At 45.1% G+C, this 22829-nt stretch overlaps 2 protein-coding genes across 3 annotated transcripts; both read left to right on the top strand.

The window, feature by feature from the left end:
* The first annotated feature begins 15121 nt into the window (after nt 1-15121).
* On the top strand, nt 15122-15892 carry LOC125505996 (peamaclein). Its single transcript, XM_048670881.2, has 2 exons — nt 15122-15311; nt 15419-15892. Exons 1-2 carry the CDS (start codon nt 15221-15223, stop codon nt 15610-15612), a joined length of 285 nt encoding a protein of 94 aa, XP_048526838.1. The 5' UTR covers nt 15122-15220; the 3' UTR covers nt 15613-15892.
* A 3801-nt stretch (nt 15893-19693) lies between these two features.
* On the top strand, nt 19694-22698 carry LOC125505994 (protein THALLO-like). 2 transcript variants are annotated; one of them, XM_087523999.1, is made up of 3 exons: nt 19988-20095; nt 20197-20653; nt 22065-22698. In XM_087523999.1, exons 1-3 carry the CDS (start codon nt 20001-20003, stop codon nt 22545-22547), a joined length of 1035 nt encoding a protein of 344 aa, XP_087380125.1. In that variant the 5' UTR covers nt 19988-20000; the 3' UTR covers nt 22548-22698. The 2 variants fall into 2 exon arrangements, with proteins under 2 accessions (XP_048526837.2, XP_087380125.1); XM_048670880.2 differs by having other exon boundaries at nt 19694-20653.
* Nucleotides 22699-22829: the final 131 nt, after the last annotated feature.

The raw sequence follows: 22829 nt of genomic DNA, 5'->3' as shown, positions 1-22829 counted from the left end.
ATCGGTGATTTGGATCATGATGAGTACGACTCCATCAACCCCGTTCTCTTGAACGCTTCCGTGCGTGATCTACAAGGGTATGTAGATGCACTCCCCTCTCCCTCGTTGCTAGATGACTCCATAGATTGATCTTGGTGATGCGTAGAAAATTTTAAAATTCTGCTACGTTCCCCAACAGTGGCATCATGAACTAGGTCTATGCGTAGTTTCTATACACGAGTAGAACACAAAGCAGTGGTGGGCGTGGATATTGTCAATTTGCTTGCCGTAACTAGTCTTATCTTGATTCGGCGGCATCGTGGGATGAAGCGGCCCGGACCGACCTTACACGTACGCTTACGTGAGACTGGTTCCACCGATTGACATGCACTAGTTGCATAAGGTGGCTAGCGGGTGTCTGTCTCTCCCACTTTAGTCGGATCGGATTCGATGAAAAGGGTCCTTATGAATGGTAAATAGAAATTGGCATATCACGTTGTGGTTTTGGCGTAGGTAAGAAATGTTCTTGCTAGAAACCTATAGCAGCCACGTAAAAACTTGCAACAACAATTAGAGGATGTCTAACTTGTTTTTGCAGCATGTGCCGTGTGATGTGATATGGCCAAAAGGATGTGATGAATGATATATGTGATGTATGAGATTGATCATGTTCTTGTAATAGGAATCACGACTTGCATGTCGATGAGTATGACAACCGGCAGGAGCCATAGGAGTTGTCTTAATTTATTTATGACCTGTGTGTCAACATAAATGTCATGTAATTACTTTACTTTATTGCTAAAGCGTTAGCCATAGTAGTAGAAGTAATAGATGACGAGACAACTTCAAGAAGACACGATGATGGAGATCATGATGATGGAGATCATGGTGTCACGCCGGTGACAACGATGATCATGAAGCCCCGAAGATGGAGATCAAAAGGAGCAAATGATATTGGCCATATCATGTCACTATTTGATTGCATGTGATGTTTATCATGTTTTGCATCTTATTTGCTTAGAACGACGGTAGCTTAAATAAGATGATCCCTCGTAATAATTTCAAGAAAGTGTTCCCCCTAACTGTGCACCATTGCGAAGGTTCGTTGTTTCGAAGCACCACGTGATGATCGGGTGTGATAGATTCTAACGTTCGAATACAACGGGTGTAAGCCAGATTTACACACGCAATACACTTAGGTTGACTTGACGAGCCTAGCATGTACAGACATGGCCTCGGAACACGGAAGACCGAAAGGTCGAGCATGAGTCGTATAGAAGATACGATCAACATGAAGATGTTCACCGATGTTGACTAGTCCGTCTCACGTGATGATCGGACACGGCCTAGTTGACTCGGATCATGTTTCACTTAGATGACTAGAGGGATGTCTATCTGAGTGGGAGTTCATTGAATAATTTGATTAGATGAACTTAATTATCATGAACTTAGTCTAAAATCTTTACGCTATGTCTTGTAGATCAAATGGCCCACGCTAATGTTGCCCTCAACTTCAACGCATTCCTAGAGAAAACCAAGCTGAAAGATGATGGCAGCAACTATACGGACTGGGTCCGGAACCTGAGGATCATCCTCATAGCTGCCAAGAAAGATTATGTCCTAGAAGCACCGCTAGGTGACGCACCCATCCCAGAGAACCAAGACGTTATGAACGCTTGGCAGTCACGTGCTGATGATTACTCCCTCGTTCAGTGCGGCATGCTTTATAGCTTAGAACCGGGGCTCCAAAAGCGTTTTGAGAGACACAGAGCATATGAGATGTTCGAAGAGCTGAAAATGGTTTTCCAAGCTCATGCCCGGGTCGAGAGATATGAAGTCTCCGACAAGTTCTTCAGTTGTAAGATGGAGGAAAATAGTTCTGTCAGTGAGCACATACTCAAAATGTCTGGGTTGCATAACCGCTTGACTCAGCTAGGAGTTAATCTCCCGGATGACGCGGTCATTGACAGAATCCTTCAATCGCTTCCACCGAGCTACAAGAGCTTTGTGATGAACTTCAATATGCAGGGGATGGAAAAGACCATTCCTGAGGTATATTCAATGTTGAAATCAGCGGAGGTGGAAATCAAAAAGGAACATCAAGTGTTGATGGTGAATAAAACCACTAAGTTCAAGAAAGGCAAGGGTAAAAAGAACTTCAAGAAGGACGGCAAGGGAGTTGCCGCGCCCGGTAAGCAAGCTGCCGGGAAGAAGTCAAAGAATGGACCCAAGCCTGAGACTGAGTGTTTTTATTGCAAGGGAAGTGGTCACTGGAAGCGGAACTGCCCCAAATACTTAGCGGACAAGAAGGCCGGCAACACTAAAGGTATATGTAATATACATGTAATTTATGTGTACCTTACTAGTACTCGTAGTAGCTCCTGGGTATTTGATACCGGTGCGGTTGCTCACATTTGTAACTCAAAGCAGGAGCTGCGGAATAAGCGGAGACTGGCGAAGGACGAGGTGACGATGCGCGTCGGGAATGGTTCCAAGGTCGATGTGATCGCCGTCGGCACGCTGCCTCTACATTTACCTACGGGATTAGTTTTAAACCTCAATAATTGTTATTTAGTGCCAGCTTTGAGCATGAACATTGTATCAGGATCTCGTTTAATTCGAGATGGCTACTCATTTAAATCCGAGAATAATGGTTGTTCTATTTATATGAGAGATATGTTTTATGGTCATGCTCCGCTGGTGAATGGTTTATTCTTAATGAATCTCGAGCGTAATGTTACACATATTCATAGTGTGAATACCAAAAGATGTAAGGTTGATAATGATAGTCCCACATACTTGTGGCACTGCCGCCTTGGTCACATAGGTGTCAAACGCATGAAGAAGCTCCATGCAGATGGACTTTTGGAGTCTCTTGATTACGAATCATTTGACACGTGCGAACCATGCCTCATGGGTAAAATGACCAAGACTCTGTTCTCAGGAACAATGGAGCGAGCAACCAACTTATTGGAAATCATACATACTGATGTGTGCGGTCCAATGAGTGTTGAGGCTCGCGGTGGCTATCGTTATGTTCTCACCTTCACTGATGACTTGAGTAGATATGGATATGTCTACTTAATGAAACACAAGTCTGAGACCTTTGAAAAGTTCAAGGAATTTCAGAGTGAGGTCGAGAATCAACGTGACAGGAAAATCAAGTTCTTGCGCTCAGATCATGGGGGAGAATACTTGAGTCACGAATTTGGCACACACTTAAGGAAATGTGGAATAGTTTCACAACTCACGCCGCCTGGAACACCTCGGCGTAATGGTGTGTCCGAACGTCGTAATCGCACTCTATTGGATATGGTGCGATCTATGATGTCTCTTACCGATTTACCGCTGTCATTTTGGGGCTATGCTTTAGAGACTGCCGCATTCACTTTAAATAGGGCTTCGTCGAAATCCGTTGAGATGACACCGTATGAATTATGGTTTGGGAAGAAACCTAAGATGTTGTTTCTAAAAGTTTGGGGATGCGATGCTTATGTCAAGAAACTTCAACCTGAAAAGCTCGAACCCAAGTCGGAAAAATGCGTCTTCATAGGATACCCTAAAGAAACTATTGGGTATACCTTCTACCTCAGATCCGAAGGCAAGATCTTTGTTGCCAAGAATGGATCCTTTCTAGAGAAAGAGTTTCTCTCAAAAGAAATAAGTGGGAGGAAAGCAGAACTCGATGAAGTATTACCTCTTGAACCGGTAAGTGGCGCAGCTCAAGAAAATGTTCCTGAGGTGCCTGCACCGACTAGAGAGGAAGTTAATGATGATGATCATGAAACTTCAGATCAAGTTGCTACTGAACTTCGTAGGTCCACAAGGACACGTTCCACACCAGAGTGGTACGGCAACCCTGTCCTGGAAATCATGTTGTTAGACAACGGTGAACCTTCGAACTATGAAGAAGCAATGGCAGGCCTAGATTCCGACAAATGGCTGGAAGCCATGAAATCCGAGATAGGATCCATGTATGAAAACGAAGTATGGACTTTGACTGACTTGCCCGATGATCGGCGAGCCATAGAAAATAAATGGATCTTTAAGAAGAATACAGACGCGGATGGTAATGTAACCATCTATAAAGCTCGGCTTGTCGCTAAGGGTTATCGACAAGTTCAAGGGGTTGACTACGATGAGACTTACTCACCCGTAGCGAAGCTGAAGTCCGTCCGAATCATGTTAGCAATTGCCGCATTCTATGATTATGAGATATGGCAAATGGACGTCTAAACGGCATTCCTTAATGGTTTCCTTAAGGAAGAATTGTATATGATGCAGCCGGAAGGTTTTGTCGATCCTAAGAATGCTGACAAGGTGTGCAGGCTCCAACGCTCGATTTATGGGCTGGTGCAAGCGCCTCGGAGTTGGAACATTCGTTTTGATGAGATGATCAAAGCGTTTGGGTTTACGCAGTCTTATGGAGAAGGCTGCATTTACAAGAAAGTGAGTGGGAGCTCTGTAGCATTTCTCATATTGTATGTGGATGACATACTATTGATGGTAAATGATATAGAATTCTTGGAAAGCATAAAGGCCTATTTGAACAAGTGTTTTTCAATGAAGGATCTTGGAGAAGCTGCTTATATATTAGGCATCAAGATCTATAGAGATAGATCGAGACGCCTCATTGGTCTTTCACAGAGTACGTACCTTGACAAGATATTGAAGAAGTTCAATATGGATCAGTCAAAGAAGGGGTTCTTGCCTGTATTGCAAGGTACGAGATTGAGCACGGCTCAATGCCCGACCACGGCAAAAGATAGAGAAAAGATGAGTGTCGTCCCCTATGCCTCGGCCATAGGGTCTATCATGTATGCTATGTTGTGTACCAGACCTGATGTAAACCTTGTCGTAAGTTTGGTAGGAAGGTACCAAAGTAATCCCGGCATGGAACACTGGACAGCGGTCAAGAATATCCTGAAGTACCTGAAGAGGACTAAGGATATGTTTCTCGTTTATGGAGGTGACGAAGAGCTTGTCGTAAAGGGTTACGTCGATGCTAGCTTCGACACAGATTTGGATGACTCTAAGTCACAAACCGGATACGTGTATATTTTGAATGGTGGGGCAGTAAGCTGGTGCAGTTGCAAGCAAAGCGTTGTGGCGGGATCTACATGTGAGGCGGAGTACATGGCAGCCTCGGAGGCAGCACAAGAGGCAATCTGGGTGAAGGAGTTCATTACCGACCTAGGAGTCATACCCAATGCGTTGGGCCCGATGACTCTCTTCTGTGACAACACTGGAGCTATTGCCCTTGCCAAGGAGCCCAGGTTTCACAGGAAGACCAGGCATATCAAGCGTCGCTTCAACTCCATTCGTGAAAGTGTTAAAAATGGAGACATAGATATTTGTAAAGTACATACGGACCTGAATGTGGCAGATCCATTGACTAAACCTTTCCCTAGAGCAAAACATGATCAACACCAGAACTGCATAGGTGTTCGATTCATCACAATGTAACTAGACTATTGACTCTAGTGCAAGTGGGAGACTGTTGGAAATATGCCCTAGAGGCAATAATAAAATGGTTATTATTATATCTCTTTGTTCATGATAATTGTCTATTGTTCATGCTATAATTGTGTTATCCGGAAATCGTAATACATGTGTGAATACATAGACCACAACACGTCCCTAGTGACCCTCTAGTTGACTAGCTCGTTGATCAAAAGATAGTCATGGTTTCCTGACTATGGACATTGTATGTCATTGATAACGGGATCACATCATTAGGAGAATGATGTGATGGACAAGACCCAATCCTAAGCATAGCTCAAAGATCGTGTAGTTCGTTTGCTATAGCTTTTCCGAATGTCAAGTATCATTTCCTTAGACCATGAGATTGTGCAACTCCCGGATACCGTAGGAGTGCTTTGGGTGTGCCAAACGTCACAACGTAACTGGATGACTATAAAGGTACACTACAGGTATCTCCAAAAGTGTCTGTTGGGTTGGCATGAATCGAGACTGGGATTTGTCACTCCGTATGACGGAGAGGTATCTCTGGGCCCACTCGGTAATGCATCATCATAATGAGCTCAATGTGACCAAGTGGTTGATCACGGGATCATGCATTATGGTACGAGTAAAGTGACTTGCCAGTAACGAGATTGAACGAGGTATTGGGATACTGACGATCGAGTCTCGGGCAAGTAACGTACCGATTGACAAAGGGAATTGTATACGGGATTGATCGAATCCTCGACATCGTGGTTCATCCGATGAGATCATCGAGGAGCATGTGGGAGCCAACATGGGTATCCAAATCCCGCTGTTGGTTATTGACCGGAGAGTCGTCTCAATCATGTATGCGTGTCTCCCGAACCCGTAGGGTCTACACACTTAAGGTTCGGTGATGCTAGGGTTGTTGAGATATTAGTATACGGTAACCCGAAAGTTGTTTGGAGTCCCGGATGAGATCCCAAACGTCACGAGGAGTTCCGGAATGGTCCGGAGGTGAAGATTTATATATAGGAAGTCAAGTTTCGGCCATCGGGAAGGTTTTCGGGGTAATCGGTATTGTACCGGGACCACCGGAAGGGTCCCGGGGGTCCACCGGGTGGGGCCACCTATCCCGGAGGGCCCCATGTGCTGAAGTGGGAGGGGAACCAGCCCCATATGGGCTGGTGCGCCCCCCCCCCATGGGCCTCCCCTACGCCTAGGGTTGGAAACCCTAGGGGTGGGGGCGCCCCACTTGGCCCCCCTTGGCCGCCGCCCCCCTTGGAGATGGCATCTCCTAGGGCCGGCGCCCCCCTAGGGGTCCTATAAATAGTGGGGGGGATGGAGGGCAGCCGCACCCTAACCCTTGGCGCCTCCCTCTCCCTCCCGTGACACCTCTCCTTCTCGCAGTGCTCGGCGAAGCCCTACCGAGATCGCCGTAGTTTCCACCACCACGCCGTTGTGCTACTGGATCTCCATCAACCTCTCCTTCCCCCTTGCTAGATCAAGTTGGAGGAGACATCTTCCCAACCGTACGTGTGTTGAACGCGGAGGTGCCGTCCGTTCGGCGCTAGGTCATCGGTGATTTGGATCACGACGAGTACGACTCCATCAACCCCGTTCTCTTGAACGCTTACGCGCGCGATCTACAAGGGTATGTAGATGCACTCCCCTCTCCCTCGTTGCTAGATGACTCCATAGATTGATCTTGGTGATGCGTAGAAAATTTTAAAATTCTGCTACGTTCCCCAACAGAGGGCACCCGAGCCGGTTGTCGTCGGGCGAGTCCGGTTGCGGCTCTATCGTGCTCAGAGGTTATGGGAAGGGGGAGAACGCGACGAGGGGGGAGCGGACGAGCTGCAGAGGGTCACGGAGACGAGCAGCGCCCAGGGTCACAAGGAGGAAGAGTACATGGCAGATGAAGGCGACGGCGCACACGGGCGCGTACTGTGCGGCGACGATGACGGCTCGTCGGGGAAGAAAACGGAGGGGGAGAGGGGTCCAGGGGGAAGAGGACGCCGAGGGGGGCTCTTGGACACGCCAGGGCGACCGAGTGGACCTTCCCATGGGCTCCAGAGACACAGTGCACCCACAGTGCATGCAACGCGTGCGCTCTACGCGTGGTCACTGCATGAATATGGCACAGACACGCGTTCTGGTCGGCCTGGATATGTCTAGCGAGTAGATCACTCCCCCACTAGAGGTTTTGAGCAAAGATACAACACATAGGGCTCATGGTGTGACTGCATGTTGCTCAAGTCCAAAACAACAGCAACCTGTTTGATATAAATATTGGGCAGTGCATAGCTCCATTAGACACGAGATTTGGGTGAGAGTTCGCATCTAATAAGGTGACCAGTGTGCCAAAATATCAGGCCAAAAAGATGAGTCTAGCTGGTACTTCATGTGCAACCTGCCCAGCTGACCAGAAATACAAATGAGGGTGCTGGGAGAAAATGGCTAAGTAGAATGAGCTGATATTTGGTGGAGAGTGATTATATAATCATTAGAGACTGCTGGAAAAAGTTTCAGCTCATTTTGATCATCCATGAGGGCACTTCCTTCACAGACAAGCAACCTGTACAGAAATTTGAAAAAATTGCAAGGGGAGATTGGATTGATGGATTGAGCTGAAGTTTGGTTTGGAGTAGTGAGTTAACAATATTAACCACCATGCAAAATTTCAGCCAAAAAGGAGTTAGGAATCTAGCACTTCCTTTGCAAAATTTTAGACAAGGTAGAAACTTACATTGGATCATGTACCAAAATTTTGAACTATGGAACAACGGTTTAGGATGGAACTAGTGAAGATGTAGCAAGGACAACCTCCACAAATTATTTGGGAATTTTCCTGGCTATAAAAATGGTAGTTCCTTTAGAAAGTGGCAGAAATGGAATATTGGCTTAAAATAGGAAAAGGGAGTTTTCCTTATTTAATTATGGCCAATATTTTTGCCAGAGATTGGAATAGGCATAAATATCATCTCCCCAAATTTTCATGAATTTTAGAGATGTCTAGCTATGCCTCTGGATTTTATTCCTCAAAAAGACAAAAGAAGGGACAAATTCCAAATGGAAAATATTGCATATGACTTAGCAATATTTTTTCATATCCCTGGTTTGCAGGTGTAGGAGGATCTCTGCGAATATTTGGAAGATCAGTGGAGCAAAGGAAATGATGGCTCCTTTGTAATCACAAAGGCAGGATTCAAATTCCAAGAATTTGGAATTAGGGTTTTGATGGATTTTGATGGAGTTCGAGATGATGCAAATGAGGTCTTGCCCAACATCAAAGGTAGAGGCAAGGTTTTGAAAGGTTGAAAATGGCCTGGGTTCTCGGAATCATCTAGCAAAATCCGGAGAAAGATTTTAAAAAGAATGCTTGGAAGGAATAACATCGCAAAAAATGATAACCCAATTTTTGGGCTGTTACAACTTTAATGAAATATTATATACTTCGGACAAAGAGGGTAGTAACGCAAGACTAAATGGTATGATGAGCGAATTCCGTGAATGTCTTATGGATTGTGGGATGGAGTATTTAGAATACATCAGCGATCCTTTTACTTGGAGTAGAGGTGATATTCGAGAGCGTCTTGACCGTGCAGTGTGCAGTGTAGGGTGGGCTCATAAATTTCCTCATGCAGCAGTGACCAACGAAGAATATGTTCACTCTGACCACCGTCCGCTGGTCCTGGATATGAACTATCTGGATGATAACATTTTTAGACGACCAACAGGGTGTGTAAAACAATTTGAAGCTAAATGGCTAAAGGAAGAGACTGTTAATGAAATCGTTAAGGTATCTGGGAAAGAGTAAAGTTAGCAGGCATTGGCCCTTCCCTTGTAGACCGAACGAGAGCCGTGCATGCCGATTTGCACAACCGGGACCATGAAATTCTTAAGGGTCAGATGAACACTGAATCCCACTGCCGTCAGAAGGCAATTATGGTGGTAATCAAGAACCTCTTGGACCAAGAGGAAATCTTCTAGGTTCAGAGACGCCATGCGAATTGGTTGATGCACGGGGATCGTAACACGTCGTTTTTCCATAACACAACCACGGCCAGAAAGAAAAGGAATAATATTAAAAATTACTAGATGACTCGGGGTCTGGAAGGAAGATAAGGAGTTGAAGGATTACATCACTGGTTATTTTTCAAAACTATTCACGTCGGAAGTTCAACAACCAAACCAAGAGGTTTTGTCCCTTATTCATAGGAGAGTTTCCATTGAGATGAACAATGATCTTTTAGCCCCTTACATTGTCGAAGATGTTCACAAGGCGTTGTTCGATATTGGGGGCCTAAAAGCCCCAGGTCTAGATGGTCTACATGCTATCTTCTATAAGAGATTCTGGCCCATGCTAGGTGATGACCTGATAGAGGAGGTGCTGCAAGCAATCAATACATGTACCATCCCGGTCGGTTGGAACGATACTACAATTGTGATGATTCCAAAGGTTAACTCACCGGAAAAGGTAACCCAATTTAGGCCAATAATCTTATGTAATGTGGTATATAAAATAATTGCAAAGATGGCAGCTTCTCGTTTAAAGGTCTTCCTGCCAGAGGTTATCAGCCCCACTCAAAGTGCCTTCATGCCTGGCAGACTCATCAGGATAATATTCTAGTAGCTTATGAATGTTTTCACACAATCAAGAATAAGAGAGAAGGTAGAGAAGGTCTGTGTGCTATAAAACTTGATATGCACAAAGCTTATGGTAGAATCGAGTGGCCTTTCCTAAAAGAAATTATGTTGAGACTAGGCTTCCGTCAAGAATGGGTGAACTTATTATGTAATGCGTCTCAACAGTTGAATACAGAGTTAGGATTAATACCAAGGAAAGTGAGAGTTTCAAGCCTACAAGAGGCTTGCGACAGGGTGACCCGTTGTCACCATACCTTTTCTTGTTGTGTACTGAAGGCTTGAATGCCCTACTGACACATGCGGAGGAAAATGGAAAAATCTCAAGTGTAAGAGTAGGTAGAGACGCCCCACCGATAATAAACCTTCTTTTTGTGGATCATTCATTGATTCTTATGAAAGCCAACAAACAAAGTGCGGAAACTCTGAAAGTTGCGCTCAATCTATATTGCGAGGCATTGGGACAATTAGTTAGCGTTGAAAACTCCAGTATTTTCTTCAGTCCCAACACGAAGGTGGAGATTACAGCACAACTTTGCACAACACTGAATATAATGACGGAGGCCCTTAGTAATAAATATCTAGGTCTGCCAAAAAATGTGGGGATAGATAAAATAGGCTGTTTCCAATTTTTAATTGAGTGTGTTGTCAAGAGAATCAGTGGCTGGAAGGAAAAATTACTATCTACCAGGGGAAAGGAGATCCTGCTCAAGGCTGTGATCCAAGCCATACCTACCTATGCAATGTCAGTCTTTAAAATTCCTTTAAAAATTGTAAAGGAATCATCGACGCGATAGCGCATTTCTGGTGGGGAGACGAGGAGAATAAGAAGATTATGCATTGGATGTCCTGGTGGAAATTGTGTGTTCCTAAAAGTCAAGGAGGAATGGGATTTCTTGATATCCACTGTTTTAATTTGGCGTTACTCGCCAAACGGGCATGGCGTCTGTTGGATAATCCTGATTCCTTATGCGCTTCTATCGTACGGGCAAAGTATTACCCTGATGGTGATCTGTTAAATGCGAAGTTAAAGAAAGGCTCTTCCTTTACATGGCAAAGTATCATGGAAGGCACAAATACACTAAAACGTGGCTATATTTGATGAGCAGGGAACGGACACAACATAAATATTTGGAAAGATGTCTGGATCCCAAACTATGCAACTAGAAAAATTATAACGCCTAAGGGAGGTAATATGTTAACTAAGGTAGGTGATCTCATTGATCTTGCTTCTAATAATTGGGATGAATACCTGATTGAACAAACTATGTGGCCAATTGATGTACAAAGGATTCTTTCAATTCCCCTACTGCAACATGATATGCAAGATTTCATTGCCTGGAATTATACAAAATTTGGTATTTTCTCAGTTCGATCAGCCTATTTTATGGAGTGGGATCACCAGTATGGAACCAAACTAAAACACTCTAATGGGATGGGGCGAACCGCACTTAACCCTATTTGGAGTAAGATATGGAAGTTAGCCTGTCTGGCACAAGTTAAAAATTTCTTATGGCGTACGCTACATGGTACAATCTCATGCCGAGTTACACTAGCAAACAGATATATGAAGGTTTCACCCATCTGCCCCCACTTGCTCGGAGAGCTTAGAAGATACAAAACATATGCTCTTCCACTGTAGTAAAGCAAAGGAGGTCTGGAAAAGGCTGGGGATGGATGATATTATTGATAACGCTTGTGAAGTGGACTATGCGGGAGAGGCGGTGTTGGAGTATCTACTACTCCTACCAGATCAAGATTTGTGGATATTGGGTTACCACATTGTACGTGAGATGATTGCTATTTCAGCATGGTATATATGGTGGAAAAAAAGAAAGTTGGTACACAGTGAGAAAACTCAAAATGTAACTCAGATCTCAATGGGGATTCTTGCTCTGACCAAATTTTTTGCTAATGCATTATCCCCCAAGGCGTCGATGAAAAAGGAGAGTTGTTCTTGTCCTCCAATAGGTTTCGTTAAACTTAATTTTGATGCTTCTTTTGATCACGATCTTCTTAGGGGCTCCATGGGAGCAGTCCTTCGAGAGGACAAAGGCAGGCTCATAGCTGGAGGGAATGAGAAAATAGATTTTTTCGCGGATGTGTTGATGGCGGAAGCTTTAGCTCTAAAATTCGGTCTAACACTGGCACAATGGGCGGGATGCAATCGCCTTATTATAAATTCAGATAATATGGAGGTGATTGATACTATGAATGATGGAGGACAGTTGGCATGTGCGGCGGCAGCAATCTTCGATGATTGTTTTCATTATGCTTGTGATTTTGCTACTACTAGATTTGAGCGCTGTAACGGGGAAGCAAATAAAGTAGCTCATGAGCTTGCTAGATTAGCTAGATTTTTGTTGACTTCCGATTCGTTTGAGGAGCCTTAAATGAATTTGTAATGATCCTCACAAACGATGTACTACTTATTACAAATGAATAAAGTAGAGTTTTCTTAAAAAAAGTCTTACCTCCTCCTTGATAAGGTTGAGCAATATTAATGGAAGACCCTAGCGTTGCGCTCGTTCCAAATTGCCCAAGTGACAAGCATTATGAGGGAGGCCATTGCTTTTCTATTCGGAGAGCTATCACCGGCGCACTTACTCCACTAGTCCTCAATGGAGTTGTCCAGATGCCAAGAGGAGGTATCAATGTAGTTAAGGTGGAGCCAGTCTTTAACCAAGTTCCAAAGCCTCAAGGTGAATAGACAATTGTAGAGCAAGTGAGCGCCGGATTCTTGAACCCTTTTGCAAAGGGGACACAACCCACAATTTGGCCAACCTGTCCATGGTCCAAATCCGATTTTGGATGGATAGCCAATCAAAAAATTTGACCTTTGATGGCACCCAAGCCTTCCAAACCATGAAGTCCAAAGGGGATAGGATCCTCCCTAGGAATCGAGCCCTATAAGCCGAGGACGCGGAGTAGTGCCCACTCTCTGTATGCTTCCACAAAATGTCATCTTCCCGTTGGTCATCGATGTGGAAATCATTAATCAGCATCCACAGGACAAAGAATTGTTGGATGTGCTAAACGGAAACAATGGTGGCGGGGCTGATCTTGGAGATCCAAGTGTTCTCCCGAACAGCCTCATACCCCTTCCAATTTTTCCTCGTGGAGGCGTCATGGATGAGCAGGGCGATGTCCATAGGCTTACGCCCAATAAGCCAAGGGGAACCCCAAAAGAGGTTTTTTGTGCCATTGCACACGGTGATGGTGGCGGATGCATAAAAGAAGTTTTAAGTCCTCATCATCACATGGGTTTCCCATGCCCATCCACAATTTGGTTGGCTCCTTCCATTCGTACCACGGCCGTCGAAGACGAAGGGCACGAGCAAATTTGTCAATTAAGCACACTGAGGCCCCCATACTCAAGTGACCGACATACAACCTCCCAGGTCACCTTACACTTCGCTCTGGTAGTCTTATCTGATCCGGAGCAAAGGAAAGCTTTCTCCAGTTTATTGGCATATTGAAGTGTGCTTGCTGGAATGGTGAGGGAAATGATGAAATAAATCATTTGAGAAGTGAGGACGGACTTGACGAGCGCGGTGCAGCCAATGGTGGTGATGTTGTTGCCATCCTAAGGGACAAGCTTTCCAGCATTGAACACGGGCTTTTAAGTTTTATAAGTAAGTCCAAGGGGCAAGCTTTCTGCATTTTGGGTTACAGCTAGCTCCCGTGGGAAAGCGCTTGTAGTATAAGTAATCCCAAGGGACAACGTTTTTAGTCATCTATGACACTACTACTATGTTACTTTGCACTATGAAGATAGTAACTTAGACTAGTGTCATATATATGACACTAGTATAAGTTACTCCCCACTATGACCAGCCTAAGTAATTTCTGTGTGCCACTGCTAGCTACCAGTTCGCCACATAGGCCATTAATAAATAAATGAGCAAAAACAGAGTGAGTTTCATTTCTGTCTCTGAGCGAAAAGAAGAGCAAACAAGTCCCAAGGCCAAAGCTTTTCAGGTGCAAGCTCACTGAATTCTGATAGTAGTTTTAACATGGTCCCTCGCACCTCGGGGAGAAGTAAAGGGTAAAGGGTAGATCTATTACATGGTGGCGCCAGGTAATTAGCATGTGTAAATTAAGAAGGCCGCAACCAGTCACCTCTTGCCTCGGGCAGAATATCCTCCTCCCAAATCTCTCGTCGAATCGTCGGAAGAGAAAATTATGTGTGTGTGGGGGGGGGGGATTATATGAGACCAGGTCTCACGGTTAGCAGGTGAGACCCGTCCTAATGGATGACACGTGGCATTCACCAATCATAAAGCATCTAATTTCTCTCCCCCTTGATTTTAAGTGGGGGGTGAGGGATGCTTTGAGATTTGTGAATGCCACGTGTCATCTATCAGGATGGGTCTCGCGTGAGACCTGGTCTCATAGAATTCTTTTCCGTGGGGAGGGGAGGGGGTGATCTCTTCCTGAGTTTCTCGTTCCACGGCAAAAAATAATTAATCTCGTGTCATGTTGTTCTGCTTAACCATGTTTCTTTTGTTTTATGAAGTTCGTCGTTTTACTTAACCATGCTAATCACTATGATGGCTGTCTCGTTTGTTCTATGATGTTTGCCATTTTACTTAACCATAGAAGTAACTATTAGTACGTTATAGAAAGAACGAAATTGTTCCAAATTAATCTCATGTCATGTTATTCTCTGGTATTGTAACATTCTCATGTAAATTGTGGCATTTAATGGCTTTAATCACATAAGTTAGGCACGCAATAAGTTCCTTCTTCTCCGTTTTAATCACATAAATTAGAAATGCAACAGTTCCCTTTTCCTAAGACGCTCTAATATATGCTAGTGGAGTAATATTTTTACGATTTTCCTTTTTCTGATACTTACCAAATATAAGCAGTCAGTAACCTATTACCTCATTTAAACAAACAAAAAAGTAACCTATTACCTCTCGTGGCGTTCATTCTTGACCCTTGGATTAAAAATAATGAACGGTCCAAAATAGTTGTGGCCATTCCAAGATCTGTCAAGCTTTTGGGCCCTATAAATAGCCCCAAATGCCCCAAGACACTGGTACCAACTCACTCCTCCAGCTCCCTACTCTCAAGGCTCAAGCTCACACCAACCAGCAGGCAGCAGCGCTCTGCCAGAGCCAAGAACCTCAAGCACACCACAATGAAGCTTGGCCCCACCGCCACCACTGTGGCTCTCCTCCTTGTCCTCCTCTTAGCGTCCTCGTCTCTGCGTGCCGCCACGGCTGGATCAGGTCAGTTCAGTGATGTGTTGATGCTGTATGTATCGCCATTATGCTGAAGTTCTTCGGCCCTTCCCTGTGTTGATGTTAACCGTGGTGGTGCGTGTGTTCTTGAGCAGCGTTCTGCGACGGCAAGTGCGGGGTGAGGTGTTCCAAGGCGAGCCGGCACGACGACTGCCTCAAGTACTGCGGGATATGCTGCGCCGAGTGCAACTGCGTGCCGTCGGGGACGGCCGGCAACAAGGACGAGTGCCCCTGCTACCGCGACAAGACCACCGGCCACGGCGCGCGCAAGAGGCCCAAGTGCCCATGATCCACCACCACCCTCCAGCCACCCTCCGCCGCTGATGGCGCCTGCCTAGCATGTACCTGAACTTCATGCATCCCTATCAATCATGTCGTACTATGTCGCGGATCACCACTATATATTATATGCGTGTAAATCATGATCTTGAGCGTCCGGTGCATGATCCTACTGTGTGTTGATAATGCATAATGCTGGCCTAGCTACTGGTTTGCCGGCAAAAATGTCGCTGTGCTGTAATAATGAACCATCATGCATCAGTAAAGTTTGTCCAGTAATTTCCTTGTTCTTTTCTGTTTTCTATGGGTAAATGTAACGAGCAAGAGTGGTGTGTTGTGTGTGAGCATAGTTTGAGGGAGGGAGCATGAAAGGGGCACGCGATCGATGTGCGTCGGTGCAAGACAGCGAGCGCGATGGGATGGGGCCTTGCTCCGTTCAGTTACTCCTCGTCTGAAAGCAGCGGTACGAACTGAATGTGACGCGTCAGGGATTGAGTTATTTCGTCCACCGCCCTTGCTGAGTCAGTGGACTGAAACTGTGCTACAATCAATGGCGGAGTTGATGGCTTTGCTCGGCCTGTTGCGGTGCGAGTTCCCGTGGCCGGCACCGGAGTGAAGCTCGGATGGGAAAGCCGTGGGATCCAGTGTCGGCTGTTTGTCCTCGTCCCGGTACAGAAGCACTTCCGGAGACGACTTTTACTCGCCCAGTGTTGTTACTGTTTTTCACCGTGGATGATTGAAAATTTACCGAGATGGCAGCACGATTAATGCATGACTGGAAGGATGAAATCTGAGCTTGGCAGGTCTGTTTAAGGTTTTGGCACCAAATGGCCTGTTGCGGGTGAAAACTTTTGACCTCGCGAGATTTGCCGTTGATGCACTACGCTACACAACGTGTATAGGGCGTGTTTTGTTGCTCGCACTAACTCTAAACGGGCTCAGTGGATACAAAAAGAGCATATTTGATTGTTCATGTGAGGTGTTGGTCCGTATGCGCATGAAACTCAAAGCGCCCCATATCCTCGCTCACTGGGAATTCTTGAATCGATCGTTTTCGTGGAGCTGGACTGAGGCGAGCGCAAGAGGGAAACAACATGGGGAGCACGCACGGAGCTGGCACGAGACGAAAATCTGCAGCCGTTGTATGGCGTGAAATACGTTGTCACACTCCACTTTACTCGTTCACCTCTGGCTAAAGGACAAAGTCAACCTCAGTTCTCTGAAACGGCGGTAGTGTGGACCAAGATCTGCTAGCATCGGGACATGCTACTCTCCGTCAGCTACACGGCCTGCTCGTCCCCTTCGTCGTCGTCTCCGTTTCGTCCTCATCGTCTGCCATGGAGATAAGCACCATACAACCACCCTTCATCCTACCATTGTTTGGTTGTTGGGCAAGGTGTAGGATCGATTTCACCGTTACTCACTGCAACATCGATTTCAATAGGAACGAATGGATGAAGCTACTAGCTCAAGCATCAACACTCATAGTTGCGATTCGGTCCTAAGTAATGTTGGTACATAAGAGAGCGGTTCGTCAACGTTCCAGGCATGTGATCAGCTATGATCCAATTTTAGTCCGATATAGGATGAGATTGACGAATAAAACTACATCTATAAACGTAACGATGCAGCAGTGATGGACCTAGAAATAAAATGTAGGGTGTGCACACTTTTAAAAAGCAATGAGATCTATTTCAATTGGCTTGGGTGGGCCATGGAAATCAGCTAATTTTTACATGGTAAAAAAATATGTCCCAAAATTCTAGTGTGCCATGGCCCACCCGCTAGGTACGCCACTGCGATGTAGAGGCTATGAACATGCTTCAAGTAAGAAGTGCCCCTTTTGTCACGCTTGTGGGGACGTTTATGAAGAGTGGGTTGCTAAAAGATAGCATCCATGCCTATGTGAAAGAGCAAGTGGCAATGCCCTTTCATGTTGCGAGTCATAACAAGAGGTCTAGGTTGATTCACAACACATTCGGAAGATTCAATGAGACAATTTTCTGGTATTTCAAGTAAGTCTTGCATGAGGTTGGAGAGCTCAGATGTGAGATGATCAAAGTACCTACTAGTAAAACTCCTTCGAGATGCAAGCGAGATATCGCTAGTATCCATATTTCAAGGTGATCAATACTAATTGTTAGCTCATGCCATGACATGATCGTATTGTTGCGAACCATACCAGTTTGTTCATGCCATCACGGGATTGTATTAGAGCAACTGATGATATTCATGTGACTGCTAGAGCGCCAAGGTCACATACTACATCATACAGGGGAAAATCACTACAGAAGCCAGAGTGTGCTTGCTGATGTTGATTTTGATCTCAATTCACATATGTGTTAGTTGGTTGGGGAATGATGCAAACATTCCTGCTGACAGCATGGCTCGATCTGATGGGATCAATATCCCGGGTGGCAATTCTACCTAGGAGATATTGGATATGCATGTTGGCATGTGGTTCTTCCAACCTTGAAGAAAATCAGGTATCATCTTAATGAATTCTCTACAAGGAGCTATTCTAAGACTATCAACGGACTATACAATCTCGGGCACTCTAGCCTTAGAATTATAGTTGAGAGGGCATTTGGTGCTTTGAATAATATAGCTAAGATTCTTGATAGCCATTCCACCATTTTCCCACCCAAGTTAAGCTTATTTTTTCATGTTGCGTTCTTCATAACTCGATCCTAGAGAGGGGTCTTGATGAGTATGTGCCAGATGAAGATGATGTGATGGTTGATGATATTGACTTCGGCCATGGTATGGAGGCACATGATAATGAAGCTTGGAAGAGAAAAAGATTGGAGTGGGTTGAGGCAATGTGGGATAATAGAGACAACAAAAGGATCTAAGAAGAGGAGGAGGAGGAGAATGCTGATCTTCCCCCTTGATCGCCATTGATAAACCACCCTTCCCCCCATCCATATGACTGTTAATTTGGTACTGCTATTAACCCTCCGTTCCTAAATATTTGTCTTTCTAGAGGTTTCAAATGGTGACTACATACGGAGCAAAATGAGTGAATCTACACTCTAAAATATATCTATATACATCCGTATGTAGTGACCATTTAAAATCTCTAGAAAGACGAATATTTAGGAACGGAGGGAGTAGTATCTAGGTCTATTAGGATGAATTGTCATTTATTCGGTGGTTAGGACTAAAATGATGTTAAATTGCTACCGCTTGTAGTGTAGTTTGTGATAAGGTCGCCACTACTGAGATGGGGTGACAACAACATTAGGTCATGAGAAATCAAACGCCAGGTAATTGCATCATCACAGCCTTAACCAAACGCCATGTATGAAACCACCACCTCATTCAGCCAAACGGGGTTCAAAGCCTTGGCCCAATCAAAAACAGGCGCCACCTTATCCGAGCTCGGGGCTTGCCCCTCCTTGTCCTTGTCCGAGCTTGAAGGAAGGCCAACCGCAATGCGCCCTTCTCATCAAGCCTCGCTGGTGTGTTGCTTCTTCATGATTTGGGTGCACCACGCTGTTATGAACTGCGCATACCAAGTCATGCGTCAACGTGCCATGGCAGCATCGGCCGGGGATGGGGGTGGCGGTGGTGCTCGAGGACGAAGGAGGGGGTCGGCGATGGGGACGACAGTGGTGCTCAAGGATGGATGAGGGGGTCGGCGCTGGGGCCGACGGTGGTGCCTGAGGACGAAGGAAGGGGTCGGCGACGAAGGAGGGCATCGGAGTGGCGGTGGTGAAGCTCGGGGACGGAGACACGTAGTAGGGAGTCGAGGAGGCAAGCAACAACGTGGATGGGGCAAATCGGGGCCGGCGGTGATGGCGGTTCTCCTTGCTGCGACGAAGAGCTCAAGCTCGATTTCGGCGGTAGGGAGAATCGGGTTGACGTTCATGAGAATAGGGTTTGGTTGGGGTAGGCTTTGAGAGCTGCTGGGGTGGGTTTTATAGCTGCAACGGGGCTAATCGGCTAGGGCGCGGATTGCTACACCATGAATGCGCCGATAGCTAGTGTGAAAAAATTGGACAATGAAAAGCTTTTTTTTACCAGAAAACTATATGAAATGAGGCGCTAATTCTCAAAAAAAAATTAAAAATCCCGATGGGCTAGAGATACCCTAACCCTGAACCAGCCTCTCCGCCTGTGCGCAGCGCTTCCTCCCCCACCCCGACTCCTCGATACTCCTGCCGCCACCCAACATGGGGAAGAGGCTGAGGTCGACACGGCTGCCACCCGCGGCGGACACACAGCAGTCCAAGTGATCCAGCAAGGCGGCGGCGATGTCCGACTCTGACGGCGACGAGATTGACGCCTTCCCCAAGCAGCGGGACGCCATCCCCCTCGACGCCGACGACTCGATTCATCCAGAGAAGGAGGATCCGGTGCAGCCTGTCAACGATCTCGAGGGTGTTTCCGGCCATGAAACTGATGATGGCGAAGAAGGCAAGGACGGCGATGGAAGTGATGACAGCGAAGGAGGTAAGCACCGCGACGCGGGCGCAGATAGTTACGAGGTATGGGACAAAATATATATGGCAAGAATCAAGAGAGCGACCAAGGCAATCCAACAAATTTTTGCCGGTGATGATAGTTCGGGTGAATTTGATTGGGGTAGCGGAAATACATTATACTATGATGGCGATGAGCATGATGCTGATGATGTTGACTGTGAAGAGATAAGGAGGATACAAGTAGAGAAGAACAGTAAGCTGTCAGTGAAATATTTCAGATTAGACGACGATGATGAAAGTGATGATGACGAGGGCAAATCTAGCAATTTACTGGTTCTGGACAAAGTAAAACGGGGTGCTGAAGCAGCCAAATTGACAAAGAATGGGCCTTCTAATGGGCACCATGAAATTGCCAAAAGGAAGAGCAAGGATGAAGGAAAAAGGGCTGAGAAGGGGTTGAAGGAACAAGGGTTGAAGCCAAAGTTGTCAAAAACCAGGGCAACCAATACTAGGATAAACCTGCAGACATTGGATGACTTTGATGATGAAGTGCAGAAAAATAGTCAAGTGATCAAACCTAGAAAGCTTCTGGTGAATGCCACTGGCTCAAATAGAAACAAGGTATGGGGTATTTTCATGCAGGTTTCTTATTTTTGCTGGGTACCTTCATAACTAGCTATTTTTTTAACTTGCGCGAAATCTAAATGTCTTGTGATAATGATCCAAACTGCGCTTAATTAACTAGTCTTTTATGCATATGGTGCAAATTACAAGTTCATAACTACAAAACTACACAGGCAAGTACACATACTGTCATGTAGGACCGAAATTTCAATGACCATATGTTTCTTGCTGTAGATTCTTGCTAGTATTCAGTTGAACACTACATTAGAGAATCATTCTGATCTCGACCAAGTTGATATCTGTTACATTTTTAGTTGGTAATCTACGATTTTTTAACATTGCCACTTTCCTTTTGTCACATTTTTTCTGCAAGGGGGTAATTTGATAGAAACCTACATTCTTGCTAAATCTGAAGTCTCACTGAGATAACAAAACCTGCAGTCTTCTGGTCTACTTTGGCTCCTTGTCAAGTTGTTTGTTTCATCAGGACACGCAGTTTGAAGTATCCAAGTATTGACCTCAAATGTTTTATTGTTCTTTTTTGTTGTTGCCAAAAGTGGGCTGATTTTCTGCATACGTGCTGTTACTTATGCTAATTTGATAGAACCTTAACTGAATTGATACTACATCCTTACACCCAGCCATGTTACAGATATTATCAACCACCACATACTATACATTATTTGAATTATCATTGTATCCAGAATGTTAGCGAATTTTGAGGATTATTAAGTGATTTTGGAGTTGCTGGTGTGTTTTAAATATTGATTCCAAGGTTTCTCGGGTGCAGTGGGACTTTTCTTACTCTGCAAAAGGGAATTAGAATTTTGATAATATAATAGGACATGGTAATTATTGGAATGAGTACCATTGTTGGTAAAACATATCAATAATGAATTGTGCTACACTCAGGGACACTAGCTATGCTTGCGTTCCAGCTTTAAAAACCTTGGCATCACATCTCCGCATTCCTATCAACATTTGTTTCGATAAATATGAACTAGCCAACGATGCTGGTCATTTTTGGGGTCAAAATGTTGGGTCATGCTTGAATCTTGCTGCTTTGTTAGAGTTTGTAATCTTTCTGCCCTGCTGTTCCAGAACAGCCTTTGTGCTATATTATCTGTCATGTTAATAGAATGACTTATGCTATCAAGTGCATATAAGTGTTGTTCTTAGAACGCAAACCTTGTAACCCTTGTCTTACCAAAGATATCTTCTGAAATACTTGATGAATTTATAATTGTTGACTATTGCTCATATGCAAAGCTAGATCAACCCTTTAAACAAGTTCTTGTGCTTTGTCTATCGATTTCTGTGTTCTTTCCATTGTCGTTATATACTTATATTTGTTGTTATAATGGCTGTAGCTATTCCTAACCTTTTTCCCCCCTCTTCTGGCCATCAGTTCAAGTCTGTTTCTGGTGATGATGACATTCCAAAGCGAGATGAGATTGGTGAAAGATGTCGAAAACACGAACTACGTGTTCTTGCTCGGGTAGGAACCAATACACGTGGAGACAACAAGGGCAATGATGATGAAGCGTCGGAGTCTGAAGATGAATTCTACAAAGATGTCAAAAGGCAGAGGACCGAAAAGCGCTTGCGCAAAGAACAGAGCGCCCCTATCACTGGGCCGTTGGCAGAAGAAGGCGAAGGAGATGGCAAGAGGAGGGGGATCTCGCGCCAGATCGAGAAAAACCGAGGGCTGACTCGCTCCAGAAACAGGAAGCTCAAGAACCCACGGAAGAAATACAGGGCTAAGAGTGAGAAACAGGGACTTAAGTGGAGAAGTCAGGGGCATGGCGTGAAGAAGGCCTCCGGTCCATACGGAGGAGAAATGTCTGGCATTAATCCGAACGTCAGCCGTAGTGTTAGGTTCAAGGGTTGATGGCATGCATGAAAAAATTTGTTTGGGTTCGTTTGCGTGGGACAATGAACATTTCGTCTGATGGTGATTTGAGTTTGTAGTCGTAACATTTTAATACATTTGCACTGTTTATACAGTTAAAAAAGTTGCAGCCGGTACGGTGGTTGCTTCAGACGGTTGATTGTGTGTGATGAGAATTGGAAGCAGATGCGAGGCGAGGCTCAGTGAAAGTTTTTAGCTCCAACATCTTGTTGTTATGGTTAAATTGCCTCATGTGCCTCCAACCTCCCACCCTCGAGAGCC

The sequence above is a fragment of the Triticum urartu genome, chromosome 5A (genome assembly GCF_056163025.1).
Source record: "Triticum urartu cultivar PI428250 chromosome 5A, HENAU_Tu73, whole genome shotgun sequence".
Classification (NCBI taxonomy): Eukaryota; Viridiplantae; Streptophyta; class Magnoliopsida; order Poales; family Poaceae; genus Triticum; species Triticum urartu.
Note: the sequence above shows the minus strand (reverse complement) of the source record. Positions and strands in the feature narration are given on the sequence as shown.